Source organism: Lemur catta, chromosome 2 (genome assembly GCF_020740605.2).
Source record: "Lemur catta isolate mLemCat1 chromosome 2, mLemCat1.pri, whole genome shotgun sequence".
Lineage (NCBI taxonomy): Eukaryota > Metazoa > Chordata > Mammalia > Primates > Lemuridae > Lemur > Lemur catta.
Genome location: NC_059129.1, coordinates 44,477,413 through 44,493,777, shown reverse-complemented (window position 1 = coordinate 44,493,777; position 16,365 = coordinate 44,477,413). Strand labels below are relative to the sequence as shown.

Genomic DNA, 16,365 nt, shown 5'->3' with positions numbered 1-16,365 from the left:
ACCATAACTGAATGATAGGCATGTTATGAGAGAGAGAAGGAATAACATGCATGTTCAGGTTCTTTGGTGTCATCCTAATCTGGCTTGAATCCTTTCTGGAAATAGAGTAGTAACACAGTAGGGCAGGCCTCAGCTGTTTTTCTTCTGGCTCTCTTACTCTCGTTCATAACCCTTTCCTAAGAGACAAGTACCAGTGAAATAGTTCCATAAATAATAATTTTCATGGCACTCTCTAATGTCATGTTTTAAGTGTGCCAGGCATTCAAATATACAACAGATGAGATTGATGGGAACTGCAGATAGCTGTCCCAACAGCTTCCCCAAAGTAGGTAAATGTCACACACTGTTTAAAACGAAACTCCTAATATTTTTTAAATTGTTAGATTCAGACAGAAACATAGAGCTGAGTCATTTAATAGCATAGGTGCAAAATTCTAGGATTTAAACTTTCGTCAGTATAAAAGTATTGGAAGCTTTGGAAACCTGAACAGGAATCCTTGGAGGTTAAAGTAAAAATTTGAAACCTTCCCTTCAAAGATGTGAGTAGACAGAATTCTCTTGACCAACATTTACAACTTCTTAGTTGTTAGAACGCCATGCTCTGTTGTCCACCTGCGGCAATTGTTGAGCTGAGCATGTTATTATAACCCTGGTGTTTCTCTGACTTTGGTGAAATAGTTGTGATTGTCATATGAGAGATTGGCTTGGGCTTACTGATCGAGAGTAATTTTTATGTTTTGACCTACATAGAAGTGAATATAAAGTGTTGGGTATATAACATGAGGAAGAACAATTATTTCCACCCTTTTTCTTTTAGCTCATTAAAATAGTTAACTTTCTACATTTCTCTTCAGTATCATTATAGAGAAGATAATTCTGCTTCATTCATTCAACACATTTTATTATATTCCAGTCACTTTATTAGGTACAGGAGAGAAATGGTGACAAGATCGATGAAGCTCTGTGCTTTCATGGAGCTTAATTTGAAATGTAGTCTCCACACTCATAGTGGTTCAAATGGAGATCTTCATTGAGGTTTGTCTTCTGCATTGCTACTTGAATATTACTTACTGTCCAAACTGTTTCTGTAGTCACATATACCTAGTATGTCCCAGGCTTTCTGTGACTGCAGACTTTTGATTTTTGTGATGTTCTTTGCCATCTCAGAATTACCACTTAACAGGTTTTTTTGTTTGTTTGTTTTTAAAATAAAGTGATATTCCATGGTAACAGAAGAATCACAGCCTTAGTCATATACCTGATTGTGATACTTAACTTAGAAAGTCATAAAACACAGATTAGTCTTTCTTTTCTTCTGGGTAGATCTATCCTCCATTATGCCAATTTGTAACTGAGACTTAATTTGAAGCCTGTTGTACTATACTTCTTGAATCCAGATTTTAGGTATGTTTAGTCAAGTGGTCCAAACAGCTCACTGGTATTTCCCTTCTTTCTTTATCGAGCATCAGTATCTTTGATCTTTTCAGAGTTCTCTGACGTAACTCTGACCTACAGTTGTGATTGTAAGAACTATGTATATATAATTGTTAACCCTCAGAAGGCAGATGATAGGTTCTTCACCTGTTAAAGCAGATTAATACTTTAGAGTTGATGGTGGATAACTCATCCACTTTTTTCTTCAAGAGGTTCTCCAAATACCATATTGAGCCATAATAGGTATCTGCAGTACCAAGAAGAGCAGGACCCTAGCCAAATCATTTAATGTTACCCATTTGATGTTTTACCAACTAAATTTCTCTGGACTATAGCAGCGCTCCCCTTTTGCATTGCTAAGAGTCCCAACTGTCTCAGCTGCTTGTGGTTGTCTGCCCAGGACAGTCATGTCCAATCTTGGTTTACCTTATTTTTTTACAAGTTCAAAAACAGAAACATTCAGATTTTCACATAAACAGACACTATCTTGTTACATATATGTGTATGTATTTCTTAAAGAATAATTGTGAATTCAGCCCTATAGCAATAGTTTAATTTTTCTCTTGGACAGTGGTCTTTAAAGAGACTGACATTTTCTAAGGTGCTTCATGCCAGCTACTGTTTTTCTTGACCTAAGACAAATATGCTTTTTGCCAGGCACCAGGCCCCAGAAAGATAAAGAGAATTTGCATATATTGCCAGTATGTCATCCATAGCCTCTCCACCAGCAGTGGTTACTGTTTATAGGGTTAACTTAAGAGGGCACTTTGGTGGGGTTTTTTTTAAAAAAGAGGATATGCCAAAACATGGTAACTACTGTTTCAGCTGCTCTCCTTTAAGACTCAAGGGCCACAGAGAGCATCGTTCATAATGTAGCTGAGATTTCAGCAGTAGTACTATGGCTGCTGTTCTCTCCCTGGTTCCTTTCTAGTAGTGAGCCATGAGGTATGTCAGCACCAGCCTGGCACTTTGAGAGAAGGAGCTGAGGCATCCTAGAGTACTAGTGGGAGGTAAATGACAATCATCCTCTATTCTGAGAGTCCTGCTATGTCCAGCTCTTCACAGTGATTAATTTTTATAATGAATGTATATATTCCAAAAGAGAATATATACAGGTTTCTGTCTGCAGTTAAAAAGGAGTATATCAGTTGCTGTGTATTAGAGACACTTCACAGGAAAGATCACATCTAGTCATTGTGTGGCTACCTATACAGCTTGAGTAATCAGAACTAGTGAACACCTAGGCTTCTTATTTTGAATTAGTTCACATGAAAATAGGTACACAGGAATAGGTACCAAATAAGACCTTTGGCACTTCCTTTTCTACCAAAACTGTTTCTCTGTATTGCCATTCCCATCCTTTCCATGAGCCCCTCTGGCTGGTGCCTGGCTCCTGGGACGCCAGTTTATTGTTGTTGTTATCAAGGGAAACCATCCCCTTGTTCATATTTTCACCGCTAGCATTTAAACCTGAGATCTAAACTTTCACTTTACTCCTCTGTTTTGTATTTGCACATAGTCTCTTGAGCTCTTGAGTATTTTACAGTTACCACAGGAAAAAAAGTCACATATGAGGCAAAAGGCAATTTTAAAATGAGCATGATAGCATGCAAATTACTCCTTGTATGTTTCATCTTCTTGTCTCTATGGAAAATCTGGCAATAATCAGATATATTTTTACTTTGAATGACAGCTTAAAAAGTTCAAGTGAAATGGATATATGTGACTTTTTGGTAGAAGAAACAGTCTCCCAAAGATGTAGGCCGATGCTTCATCTCCATGGCTCTTCATGGATATCATTTTTAAGTTCTACAGATTCAGTGTGATGTGTGGCCTTCCCTGGGGATCACCTAAAATGCATGTTGTCTTGAGGAACTGCCTTGCTTTTGTCATGTGTGCATTCTCATAGGGTTAGACTATTGGTCAGAAGATGCTAATTCTGATAATTCCTTCTTATCAGTTGTGTGAAACATTATATCACTCAGGGATATGTGAGTAGGTTTACATCTGTATGTGATACAAAGAGGCCTCTTTTCTAGAGTTTCATAATAAACTGCACCTGGCATAGGACCACTGATTGCCTAACATTTTTTTCTTTTGCTTGAACTCAGGGGCAGAGGCCTGGCCTCCAGGGGTTTGTCTTAAATATGTCGGGGGAGACCAGTTTGGACATGTGAACATGGTGATGGTGAGATCGCTAGAGCCCCAAGAGATTGCAGATGTCAGCGTCCAGATGTGCAGCCCCAGCAGAGCAGGAATGTATCAGGGACAGTGGCGGATGTGCACTGCTACAGGACTCTACTATGGAGGTGAGTATGTACTTGTGCAGCCCAGGGTGAAGGAATTAAGGTAACATCATAGAACATCTTCAGTGTTGCTCACAGAGCCTGTTGAATTGCATAACAGGGCATGCCTCTTTTAAATACCCCATGCAGTAAATGATTTCAATTTAATGACTAATTGGTTCAGTCTAGTGCTCTTCCTTTTATCCTAGGAATTTAAGTAAAATTTAGTGACCTGTATGAGATATTATATTTTGCATTATAAAGTATAATTTAGTAGTGCTCTTATTTTTATTGTATAATCTGGTATGTGCTGTAAGAATACTGAAGGCAGTCCTTGTTCTCAAAGTTGTTAGACACAAGTCATATAAAACAGATAATGCACAAAATGTGCATACTTCTTCCATCCTGACTGCTTGTCAGACTAACAACGCATCTCACTCCTTCTCTTTATTGACAAACTTATTGAACAGTGGTCTGTACCCATTGTCTCTTGTTCCATATCTTCCGTTCACTCTTCAACCCAATCTATCCTTTACCCACTCTCCTCACCAATGAAAGTTTATCATTGATTACCCAGTTTCTAAATCCAATATCTTCTTTACAGTCTTCAAACTAGCCAACCTTCTAATTATCATCTGGCACCATACCATAAGTCTTTTGAAATGTGTACTTTTTAGCCTCATATGACATGTCTCCTGTTTCTCCTTCTCTCTGAATGTTCTTTCTGTCTCTGTCTAGTTTTTTCTTTGCCCTGGGATTCCAAGATTCTGAGCTGGGCCCCATTCATGCTCAGTGACTTCATCCACCCATGTGGCTTTACTTGTTACCAGCACACTGTACGTGGTGTTGCTCAAATTCATATCTATGGCTTTGTCCTCTTTTCAGAGCCTTAAACCCAAGTTTTAACCCCTTATGGGAAGAACACCTAGATGTCCTATAGGATTCTGGATTTTAACATCTCCCAGATAAAACTTACATCCTTTCCATTGGCACTCCACTGAGATGATCCGGCCAGAAATCTTGGCGTCATCATTTGTTCTCTCTGTCTTCCTTAATCACAGTGGCCCTAATCAGTGTAAGCCAGTGGAACCCTTGGAGTTATTGCAAGGGGTCCTGGAATTAATGTAATCGTATATGTTTTATGGAGCCAAGGGAAACTTTAAAAATTTTTAGTCTCAAAAAATTTTAATATTAGAAAAAGTGTCTCATAGTGCTTATGTGACATTCTTCTTTGCCTAAAAGTGTTGTGCCTAATGTAATGAAGCCAAAGCTTGGCATGGGACTTCAAGCTCATGACCTGGTCTGGCTTTATTTTCATTTTCATCTTCAGTCATCTCCTAACTTACCCACAGTCAGTCCCTGAAGATGCCACATGCTTTCACTTCTCCATGCCCTTGCTTATGTTCTTCCCATTGCTTGAAATATCTTTGTCTTCCAGTAAGCTCCTACTTACCCTCAAGGCCCTAATTAAGTCACCTTTCCTCCCTCCCTCCTACCCCCTTGTGTACTCTCCCCACTAACCTAAGGAATTCATCCCTCCTTTTTCATGAATATTATACACATGCTTGTTATTATATTGAATTCTCTGGTAAAGTTTTCCTGTGTGTTTTTCTGCTAAAGCTTTGGCTAACTTTCTCAAAACACTCTCATAATAAGCAGATGTTATTGTTCTTTGGTCCTCCAGAAAGTCAAAAAGCAAAATGCCTCGAGCATCCCCCCAAAATTGTTGCCATGACCTTTTCTCTTGACCAGTGCACTTTGCTTTGACTTCCACCTCTTGGTAGCCATTGATTTGATTGTGATTTGTCTTCAGGATTATAATAGTAAAGCCATGTTCCATCTCCTGTTACAATTCTTGAAAGAAATGCTTCAGGATCTTGATCCCACTTGTTCAAAATTTTCATTGAAAGCTCTGCTCTGGTCTGTAGCTGATCTAGGCACAGTGGTTTTGGGATCTTAGTGGAGAGTTTGCTCAATTTTAATTTTTCAGTCATCGTTGTTTAAGCTGAACCAATGGAGATGTCTATGGTGTTGGCTATTGTTTCTGCTGTTAATCATCAGTCTTCTTCAGTCAGGGCACAGATAAGATTAATTTTTTTCCTCAAAAATTGATATGGATGGTCTACTGCTCTGGGCTTCATTTTCAATATTGTCTCTTCTTAAAAATGAATTATCCATTTGTCACCTGCTGATTTCTTTGGGGGCATTGCCCCTATAAACTTTGTTTTTTGTTTTTTGTTGTTGTTTTTTTTTTAATTGGAGACAGGGTCTGCCTATGTTGCCCAGGCTGGTCTTGAACTCCTGGGCTCAAGAGGTCCTCTTACGTCAGTCTCCTAAGTAGCCGGGATTAGAGGCATGCACCACCGTGCCTGGCCCCTATAAACTTTTTATAAAGCATCAGTGATTTCATCATTCTTCCCCCCAGCTTCACCAAAAATTTGATATTTGTTCTTGCTTCAATTTCAGCAGAATTTGGCCAGGCACGGTGGCTCACGCCTGTAATCCTAGCACTCTGGGAGGCTGAGATGGGCAGATTGTTTGAGCTCAGGAGTTCGAGACCAGCCTGAGCAAGAGAAAGACCCCATCTCTACTAAAAATAGAAAGAAATTATATGAACAGCTAAAAATATATATAGAAAAAATTAGCCAGGCATGGTGGCACATAACTGTAGTCCCAGCTACTTGGGAGGCTGAGGCAGGAAGATCGCTTGAGCCCAGGAGTTTGAGGTTGCTGTGAGCTAGGCTGACGCCAAAGCACTCTAGCGGGCAACAGAGTGAGACTCTGTCTCAAAAAAAAAAAAAAAAAAATTTCAACAGTATTCATGTTGCTCTGATAGAGGCTTTTTTCAAACTGATGTCTTATTCTTCTTAGTACTTCAAACTAGATCCTGTTCTGACATGTTATAACAAGTTAGTACAAGTTTATTTTGGTTCAAAAAAATTTCAAAATTCATGCATAGTTTTTTTCATAATGCACAGTTTCCATAAACGTTTTGAAGATTCCTTGTATACTTGTTTTGGGAACAATAAAGAATTTAAAGTTTTTCTTGATCTTATAGTCTGTAAGTTGTTTCTCAGGACTTTGTGGAATCTAATACCTACAAGGGATCTTAATAATTCATCTGATTTTGTAGTGATCAAGCATTTTTCTTAAGCCATGGAATCTTTTCCTTGATTAAGCGTATATGAATGCCCCCTCCTAAAAAGGGACAGGATATAAATGAAACTTGCTTTGTTGAATTAGGGGGCTCCTTGGCCTGTGTTTCCCTACCTTTCTTTGAGATGACCTCCAGAGCTCTCTGGTATGTAGTTTGCAAACTATTATCTGCTCAAGTAAAGAGTTTAATTGCATTTTACAAACTACTGTATTTCGTTGAATCTAAATTACTATTGATTGTAAAACATATCCTAGTATCAGAAATGTCAAATGACTAACAGAATATATATGTATATAAATGTATAAAACTACAACTGTGAACACATGGAGAAAAAATAAAATGCCATAATAACCATGACTGGCTCTTCCCAGGTTTTTCTGCTCATTCTCAGCTTGCTAGCTCCTTGAGTATAGTACAGTAGTAAGAGCATGGACTGTAGTAGGACTAGGTTCCCTGGGCACAAACTTGGACAAGTTAAGTATCTTCTCTGTACTTTATCTTTCTGTTTTAACAACAAAGATTGCTTTTTGTTTGTTTTCGGTAGGGTGGTCTCTTCTGTAATCTTTAGATGGTCTTCTCTAGAAAGAATCCACTCTATGTGTGTATGTATGTATGTATGTATGTATGAATGAATGAATGAATGACAGGGTCTTGCTGTCACCTGGGCTAGATTGCAGTGGTGTCATAGTTCACTGCAACCTCAAACTGTTGGGCTCAAGCTATTCTCCTGCTTCAGCCTCCCGAGTAGCTGGGACTATAGGTGCATACCACTATTCCTTGCTAATTTTTCTATTTTATGTAGAGACAGGGTCTTGCTCTTGCTCAGGCTGGCACTCTCTTTATTTTTATAATAACTCTTATGTTGTTTCAGTCCATTTCTCTTCTTCAAAAGGAATTTTTGCTATATTTAATATTTTACAAAGTGGGTACCCTCCCTCCCCATTTTAGATTGGTTGCACTCTCTCCAAGCTTCCCAGTGGGCGTGCTGGCTATTGGCATATTGTGTGGATAGTTCATTATGTGGGGCATATTACAAGACCCCTGGCCCCTCTCACTAAATACCTGTAGCTTCACCAATTTATACTGACAACAAACACTGTCCACCACCACGTAAATTTTTAACTCTTGGGCCAGGCGCGGTGGCTCATGCCTGTAATCCCAGCACTCTGGGAGGCCGAGGCGGGTGGATCACTCGAGGTCAGGAGTTTGAGACCAGCCTGAGAAAGAGCGAGACCCCATCTCTACTAAAAATAGAAAGAAATGATCTGGACAGCTAAAAATATATATATAAAAAAAAAATTAGCCAGGCATGGTGGCGCATGCCTGTAGTCCCAACTACTCGGGAGGCTGAGACAGAAGGATTTCTTGAGCTCAGGAGTTTGAGGTTGCTGTGAGCTAGACTGATGCCATGGTACTCGAGCCTGGGCAACAGAGTGAGACTCTGTCTCCAAAAAAAAAAATTGTTTTAACTCTTGGTTGAAGACTCTTTTTTTTTTTTTTTTTTTTTTTTTTTGAGACAGAGTCTCGCTGTGTTGCCCAGGCTAGAATGAGTGCCGTGGCGTCAGCCTAGCTCACAGCAACCTCAGACTCCTCGGCTTAAGCGATCCTACTGCCTCAGCCTCCCGAGTAGCTGGGACTACAGGCATGCGCCACTATGCCCGGCTAATTTTTTCTATATAGATTTTTAGTTGGCCAGATAATTTCTTTCTATTTTTAGTAGAGACTGGGGTCTCGCTCTTGCTGAGGCTGGTCTCGAACTCCTGACCTCAAGCAATCCACCCGCCTCGGCCTCCCAGAGTGCTAGGATTACAGGCGTGAGCCACCGCACCCGGCCGAGGACTCTTAAGTATCTGATTCTTGGCAGATTTATTTTTAAACCCCAGCATTTAATCATCTTTTTACTGACTTGATACCCCTCTGAACTCTATCCCACCAAAGGAATTAGCTTCTTAGATAAAATTTGCTTCTTAGCTTTTCTCTAAGTAGCAACTATAAGCAAATAATAGGAAGTACTAGCAAATTTTAGTACTTAACTAGCAAATTCTAGTACTGTGTATCAGGTATTGCGTTGGGCTTTTTGCATATAAATTACCTTATGAAGGAAATATTAGCTATATTTTGTGGATGAGGAAACTGAAGACCAGAGAGAATTAGTGATTTGCCTAAGATCTATTATAGTAAAAGTTATAAATTAGATATACACAATAGTTGTAAATTAACAAAAGTAATTTTATGATCTTTGTGATTAATTGGGGCCTTACTACCAAATGGGGTTCAGAAGGAAACTTTGGCTCTAGGGTGTTGATACTCGTTAGGGTTTAGTGAGTGTGTGGTATATGGTCCCCAAGTCCTTTCCCCACTTCTAGAGTGAGTGGGCATTAGGGTGAGATTGGCAGGGCTACTCTTAGATAGTTGGGTATCAGTGTTCCCCAATGAGTTCCTGCCTGTTGGGAGATAAACAGTTCTATAGGACATTGTGCCCTGAGCAGGGAGTAGGCAGCATGAGTGGTTGTCCTTGTTTTAGCCTGGGTACCAACAGTAACATGCCTCCTCTCTTCTAGCAGAGTGCCTTCTTCCAGAATTCCACAGGAGAGATTTGCTCCTGCACCATAGTGGTTTCCTCTAAATCACAGGATCCTAGTTGTAAAGTAAGCTAAGGTCAAGCGATAATTTGGTTATCTTGTGCTGATGGGGAATTCCTCACTTGAAGTGGTTCTTATTAAATACTTCATATGGATCCCTAGGGACATTTCACATGTTGATTAAATACTTATACATTATTCATTTAGTTTCTCAGAGTTTAGAAACGAACCTCTCGTTACCAAGCTCCCAAACCACAGTATGTCCCACATGTTAGGAAACTCTGTTAGGGTGCTCTATGTGAGCCATACTAATTATTTCCTAGAACTTTTGTAAGTTCTTCCAGTTTCTCCATTTTTTTGTTTTTTTTGTTTTTTTTGAGACAGAGTGTCACTTTGTCGCCCTGACTAGAGTGAGTGCCATGGCGTCAGCCTAGCTCACAGCAACCTCAAACTCCTGGGCTTTAAGCAATCTTACTGCCTCAGCCTCCCGAGTAGTTGGGACTACAGGCACGCGCCACCATGCCCGGCTAATTTTTTCTATATATATTTTAGTTGGCCAGATAATTTCTCTCTATTTTTAGTAGAGATGGGGTCTCGCTTTTGCTCAGACTGGTCTCGAACTCCTGACCTTGAGTGATCCACCCACCTCGGCCTCCCAGAGTGCTAGGATTACAGGCGTGAGCCATGGCACCTGGCCCCAGTTTCTCCATTTTATAGCATGTCCTCCCTAACCAGCTAATGTGGGACTTTCCCTACTTATTTCTCTCCTGTGTTTTGACTGATCATATTATAAAAGAAGCTATGGTTTTGTAAAGACTTCCTCATACTAGAATCCACAGTGTCTTATACTTAGATGCTGTTGTGCTTGCCATTTCTCCCAGTTCGCTTGTCCTTTTGCCCATTAACCCCACCTTTAGAACATTGTTCTTTTATGTTGAACTCAAAAAGACCATTTCATTTACTTTTAGAAGATACTCCATAAGATGCTCACTGTTTCAGTTCTGACCTCTAGAGTTCTAATATCAGAAATATGGTCAAGGTGCACCTATAATGCTAGCACTTTGGGAGGCCAAGGCAGGAGAATCGCTTGAGCCCAGGAGTTAGAAACCAGCCTGAGCAATAGCAAGACCACTGTCTCTATGAAAAATAATAAATAAAATTAAAAATTAGCCAGTATTGGTAGAGTGAGCTTGTAGTCCCAGGTTCTTGGGAGACTGAGGCAGGAGGATTGCTTGAGCCCAGGAGTTTGAGGTTGTGAGCTATGGTGATGTCTCTGAACTCTAGCCTGGGCAACAGTGAGACCCTGTCTCAAAAGGAAAAAAAGAAAAGAAAAGAAATGTGAGTAGCTCTTGAAAATAAGATTTCATTTTTGATAAGAGAAATGCTAGCCTAAGCTGATTGTGGGAAATGTTTTAGAAGGGACATTTCAAAATGTAAACGAGACCTGAAATCCTAAAATGTTTTTATGTTCTGAGGTGATAGGCTATTTCAGCTTCAAAGAAGGAAGCCTGCCATTGGTTGTACCAGATGATGGTGATCGTTTGGTGGTCATGTGCAGGTAGTTCTGTGTGAGTTAAAGGCAATGTGAAATGGCTATACTGTCTAGATTGGCCTCTAAAGTGCGGATTTGTGGGTCCTGAACCTCTATAGGCCATCACAAATAAAAAATCAGATGAAATAGTGATCCTTCTGTAAAGTGTGGTGATTAACAAGATATTGCATGTCCAGGAATAAAGCATCAAAGGTTTTAACTATTTATCATTGAGCTGAGAGTAGTAATAATGTGTGCTGTTAGTGTTAATGGTATTTGCCTTACAATTAGTTTTCTTCTTGACAGACTACAAACAAACACAGAGATATATCAAAAGATTTGGTAGAGGGCAAAAATATAATTTGAAAACAGCACCTTTCTTATGGTAGCCAGACCCCTTTTATTGACAGAAACTTCTTTTGTCTGGAATAAAGGAATAGTGGAATAGTGATAGTTTCTTTAACATTTTTTTAAATCAGGGGACACTTATTCTGTTTTATGGAATAAAGTGTTGCCTGATTTTAAATTGTGTGTGTGTATAAAATTTTTAAAATCAAATATCATTCTTTATTAAAATATTGATATACTTATTGTTAAAAAGGAAAATAAATAGTTATAAAACCAGCCATTTTAAATGTTAAATACTTAGGCACAATTTGCTTTTTTAAAAAACTATAATCCTTACCTTTTTTTGTATGTGTGCATTAATAAGGCTTATAGCTTAGGCTGGATCTTGTTGAAAAGTGTTTGTTACTTAGGGAATATAGCCCTGTCAGAATAAAATATTTATAAGTAGACTTTACTTCCTTGATTCTTAATTGACAGTAATTTTAATATGCATCATTGTTTTTTTTTTTTTTTTGAGACAGAGTCTCGCTCTGTTGCCTGGGCTAGAGTGAGTGCCGTGGCATCAGCCTAGCTCACAGCAACCTCAAACTCCTGGGCTTAAGCGATCCTCCTGCCTCAGCCTCCTAAGTAGCTGGGACTACAGGCATGCGCCACCATGCCCGGCTAATTTTTTCTATATATATTTTTAGTTGTCCAGATAATTTTTATCTATATTCTTAGTAGAGACGGGGTCTCACTCTGGCTGGTCTCAAACTCTGGACCTCGAGCGATCCACCCGCCTCGGCCTCCCAGAGGGCTAGGATTACAGGTGTGAGCCACCGCGCCCGGCTGTTTTTTATTTTTATAGTTTCTCTTTTAAATTTAGAAATCAGAAATGATAAAGCAGATCTTATTTCTGACCTAAGATTTATTTGAGGATTTAAAAAAATGTTTAATTTTACATTTTATTTAACTCAGTATAGCTAAATATCAACATGTGGCTCTAGCTACTAGCTAACATTCCAATAGCCACATGTGGCTAGTGGCCTGCTCTATTGGATACTGCAGCTCTGTGAATGCCAACTAAATGTTGTACCATTTTTTTTTTTTTTTTTTTTTTTTGAGACAAGAGTCTCGCTCTGTTGCCTGGGCTAGAGTGCTGTGGCGTCAGCTTAGCTCACAGCAACTCAGACTCCTGGGCTTAAGCAACCCTTCCGCCTCGGCTTCCCAGAGTGCTAGGATTACAGGCATGAGCCACCGTGCCCGGCCCCAGTTTTTTTTTCCTTTAAAAAATTTTAGAATTGATACTACTCTTTTAACAAATTTGCCAGTGAAACCATCTGGGCCTGGAGGTTTTCAGGTTTTCAATTACTAATTCAGTTAGTTTTTATAGGTATAGGTCTATTCAGGTAATCTATTTCATGTTGAGTGACTTTGGGTCGTTTCAAGGAATTGGTCCTTTTCATCTAAGTTGTTGAATTTATGTACATGGAGTTGTTTGTAGTATTCTCTTATTATCCTTTTAATGTATCTTCTGTGTTTGGTGATAATCCCCTCTTTCATTCTTGATGTTTCGTGTCTCTTCTTTTTCTTTCTTTTCTAAATAAATTTCTCAGTTTTATTGGTCTTTTTAAAGAACCAGCTTTTGGTGTCATTGATTTTTCTCTATTCTGTTTTTAATTTTGTGGATTTCTGATCTTTTGTTATTTCCTTCATTCTGCTTGATTTGAGTTTATTTTGTTCATTTTCTAGTTTCTTAAGGTGAAAGCTGAGTTCATTGATTTGAGACCTTTCTCCATTTACAGTATAGATGTTTAGTACTATAAATTTTCCTCTAAGCATTGCTTTTAGCTGCATCTCACAACTTTTGAAATATTGTACTTTCATTTTCATTCAGCTCAAAATATTTTCTAGTTTCTCTTGAAATTTCCTGTTTGACTCATGAATAACATAGAAGTGTGTTGGTTAGGTTCCAAACATTTGGAAATTTTTCTGTTATCTTGTTTATTGGTTTCTAGTTTAATTCCATTTGGTTGAGAACACACTTTGTATGATTTCATTTCTTTTAAATTTGTTAAGATGTTTATGACCCAGGAGATATTGTCTATCTTGGTGAATATTCCATGTGTCCTTCAAAAGCATGTGTACGTTGCTATTACTGGGCGAAATGTTCTATAATTGTCAGTTAGATCCAGCTGATTGATTCTGTTGTTTGATTCCTTTATATCTCTGTTGGGTTTTTTTTGTCTACTAGTTCTGTTACTGAGAAAGGAGTGTTGATATGTCTATCCAACTACAATTGTGGATTTCTGTTTCTCCTTTCAGTTATCAATTCTTAGTTCATTTATTTTGATGCTCTGTTGTTAGGTGCATAAACATTTATGATTGTTGTCTTGTAGGTGAATGCTCCATTTATTATTTTGTAATGTCCCACTTTTTCCCTGGTAATTTTCTTTGCTCTGAAATCTACTTCGTCAGGTATGAATATAGCCACTCTAGCTTTCTTTTGATTAGTGTTTACATTGTATCTTTCTTCATCCTTTTACTTTCAATCTGCATATATTATTATATCTGAAAGGAGTTTCTTGTAGATCGCATACAGTTGGATCTTTTCTTCCCATTCTTACAATCTCTGTCTTCTAGTTGATATGTTTAGACCATTGACATTTAATGTAATTATTGAAATATTTGAATTTATTCTGCCACTTTTTCTCTGTGTTCTCTTATTTGAGAACTTTAAGATCAGTCACATTGCTAAACTTATTAGTTATTTTTGATTAAATTTTTTGTTAAATTTTAATTAGAGACAGGTTTCACTATGTTGCCCAGGCTGGACTCAAACTCCTGGACCTAAGTGATCCTCCCACCTCAGCTTCCTGAGTAGCTGGGACTACAGGTGTGTGCTACCACACCCAGCTCTGTGATTAAATTCTTTAAAAAGTGTATTTGCTCTGGTAATGAAATAAATACATAACTGATTATAGAAAACACAGAAAGTATGAAGAAAAAAAGAAAACATTTACTCTGCCATCCAGATATGAACACTATTAATATATGATTTTTCACATGGTTTTTTGTATCCATATAAAAAGCAAAAAACTATAGATAGCACAGTATAGTTTTTTTCCCCCCACTAATATTTTAGAACCTTCCCTCTGTCATTAAATACTTCTAAAAATACAGTTTTCAGTAGTTTAATACCATTCCACTGGATTACTATTGACCAAACTATTGTGGATAATTCTTTCTTTTTTTAACAAATCAGGGTAAAATCCACATAATAAATAAACCATTTTAAAGTGTGTAATTTAGTGCCATTTAGTACATGTACAATGTTGTGCGACCATTATCTCTATTTGGTTCCAGCGTATTTTGATTACCCTGAAAGGAGACCCTGTAACCCATTAAGCAGTCAGTCTCTATTCCTCACATCCTGTAGCCCCTGGCAACTGCTAATGTGCTTTCTGTCTCTGTGGGTGGGTACTTCTTTTTGCTGGAATGGAGCAAGGTATATAAATAATGAGCAAATAATTAAATGTGTTAGCCATCTCAAAAACAGAATGTGGACTGCTAGCTAAAAATGAACAGATGACTTACTTGGTTCATTTATAGTTATGTTCTTAAACATTCTTTTTATTAAAGAAGGACAATAGAGAAACAGGATATAATCTGAAGTCATACTATCTGAGTTTGACTTCTAGTTTAACAACATAATAACTGTGTGATCTTTAGGAAATTATTTTACCTTTCAGTGACTCAGTTTGTTCTTCTATAAAATAAGGCAAATAATGGGCTGAGTGTGGTAGCTCATGCCTGTAATACTGGCACTTTGGGAGGCCAAGGCTGGAGGATCACTTTCGGCCAGGAGTTCGAGACCAACCTGTGCAACATAGCAAGACCTCATCTCTACAAAAAATGAAAAAAAAAAAAAAAAAAAAAGCCAGGCATAGTGGCATGCACCTATAATCCCAGTTACTCAGGAGGCAGGGGCAGGAGGATCACCTGAGCTGAGGAATTTGAGAGTACAGTGATCTATGATTGCGCCACTGCACTCTAGCCTGGGTGACAGAGCGAGACCTGGTCTCTAATCAATCAATCAATAAAAAAATTAAAAAAGGAAAATAGTACCTACTGTAGCCTAATTGACCTGCGAAGTGGGAAAACCAACTGCAGCCAGCTCTAGCCTTCTCTGTGGAGGAAGGGAAATACCCAGTTCCAGCCCTTTCTTGCTATCTGTCCTGTTCAAGAGGGAGAAAAAATCTGAGAAACACTGGTGAAGTTCACAGTCCAGGGGCACAGGTTCATTTAAAGACTGAGACCTAGTTATAATAATCATAGGACTATAGAAGGTTTTCCCTCTCCTCCCACCATAACCACTACATTGTCAATGGCTTCTTTACTGCAGTCCCTTTTAGCTGGTACATTGTGTCTACCTTTCAACAGGGCATACTAAAAGGCAAAAACACATGGTTTGAAGAGATTGAATGCATGACAATCAGTTTTGGCAGGACGATTAGAATTGTTAGACCAGGAATTTTTGAAAAACTATAAATAGTATGCTAAGAGCTTCAGTGGAGAAAGTAGACAACATGATGTTAGATGGTTAATGTAAGCAGAGAGATGGAAATTTTAAGAACGAAAACAAAATGCTAGAGAATCTCACTAATAGAAATGAAGAGTGCCTTTGATGGGCTCATTAGTAGACTAGACTTGGCAGAGGAAAGAATCTGAGTTTGAGGATATGTCAGTAGAAGTTCCCAAACTGAAAAGCAAAGAGAAAAAAGACTGAATAAAAGCAGAGCAAGGCTGGGTGTGGTGGCTCATATCTGTAATCCTAGCACTCTGGGAGGCTGAAACAGGAGGATCACTTGAGCTCAGGAATTCGAGACCAGCCTGAGCAAGAGCGAGATCCTGTGTCACAAAGAAAAGAAAAATGATCTAGGTGTGGTGGCTCGCGCCTGTAGTCCCAGCTACTCGGAAGGCTGAGGCAGGAGGGTTGCTTGAGTCCAGGAGTTTGAGGTTGCGGTGAGCTGTGATGACGCCACTGCA

The 16,365-nt window shown here is 38.7% G+C and overlaps 1 protein-coding gene across 4 annotated transcripts in view; it reads left to right on the top strand.

Annotated features, from left to right (window-relative positions):
- Nucleotides 1–16,365, top strand: part of ILRUN (inflammation and lipid regulator with UBA-like and NBR1-like domains) — a 92,122-nt gene that overhangs the window by 36,842 nt on the left and 38,915 nt on the right. For all 4 annotated transcript variants that reach the window (XM_045543529.1, XM_045543531.1, XM_045543533.1 and 1 more), the window contains exon 3: nt 3,546–3,743. In XM_045543529.1, the coding sequence (XP_045399485.1) occupies nt 3,546–3,743 (198 nt within the window). The remainder of the gene's footprint in view (nt 1–3,545; nt 3,744–16,365) is intronic.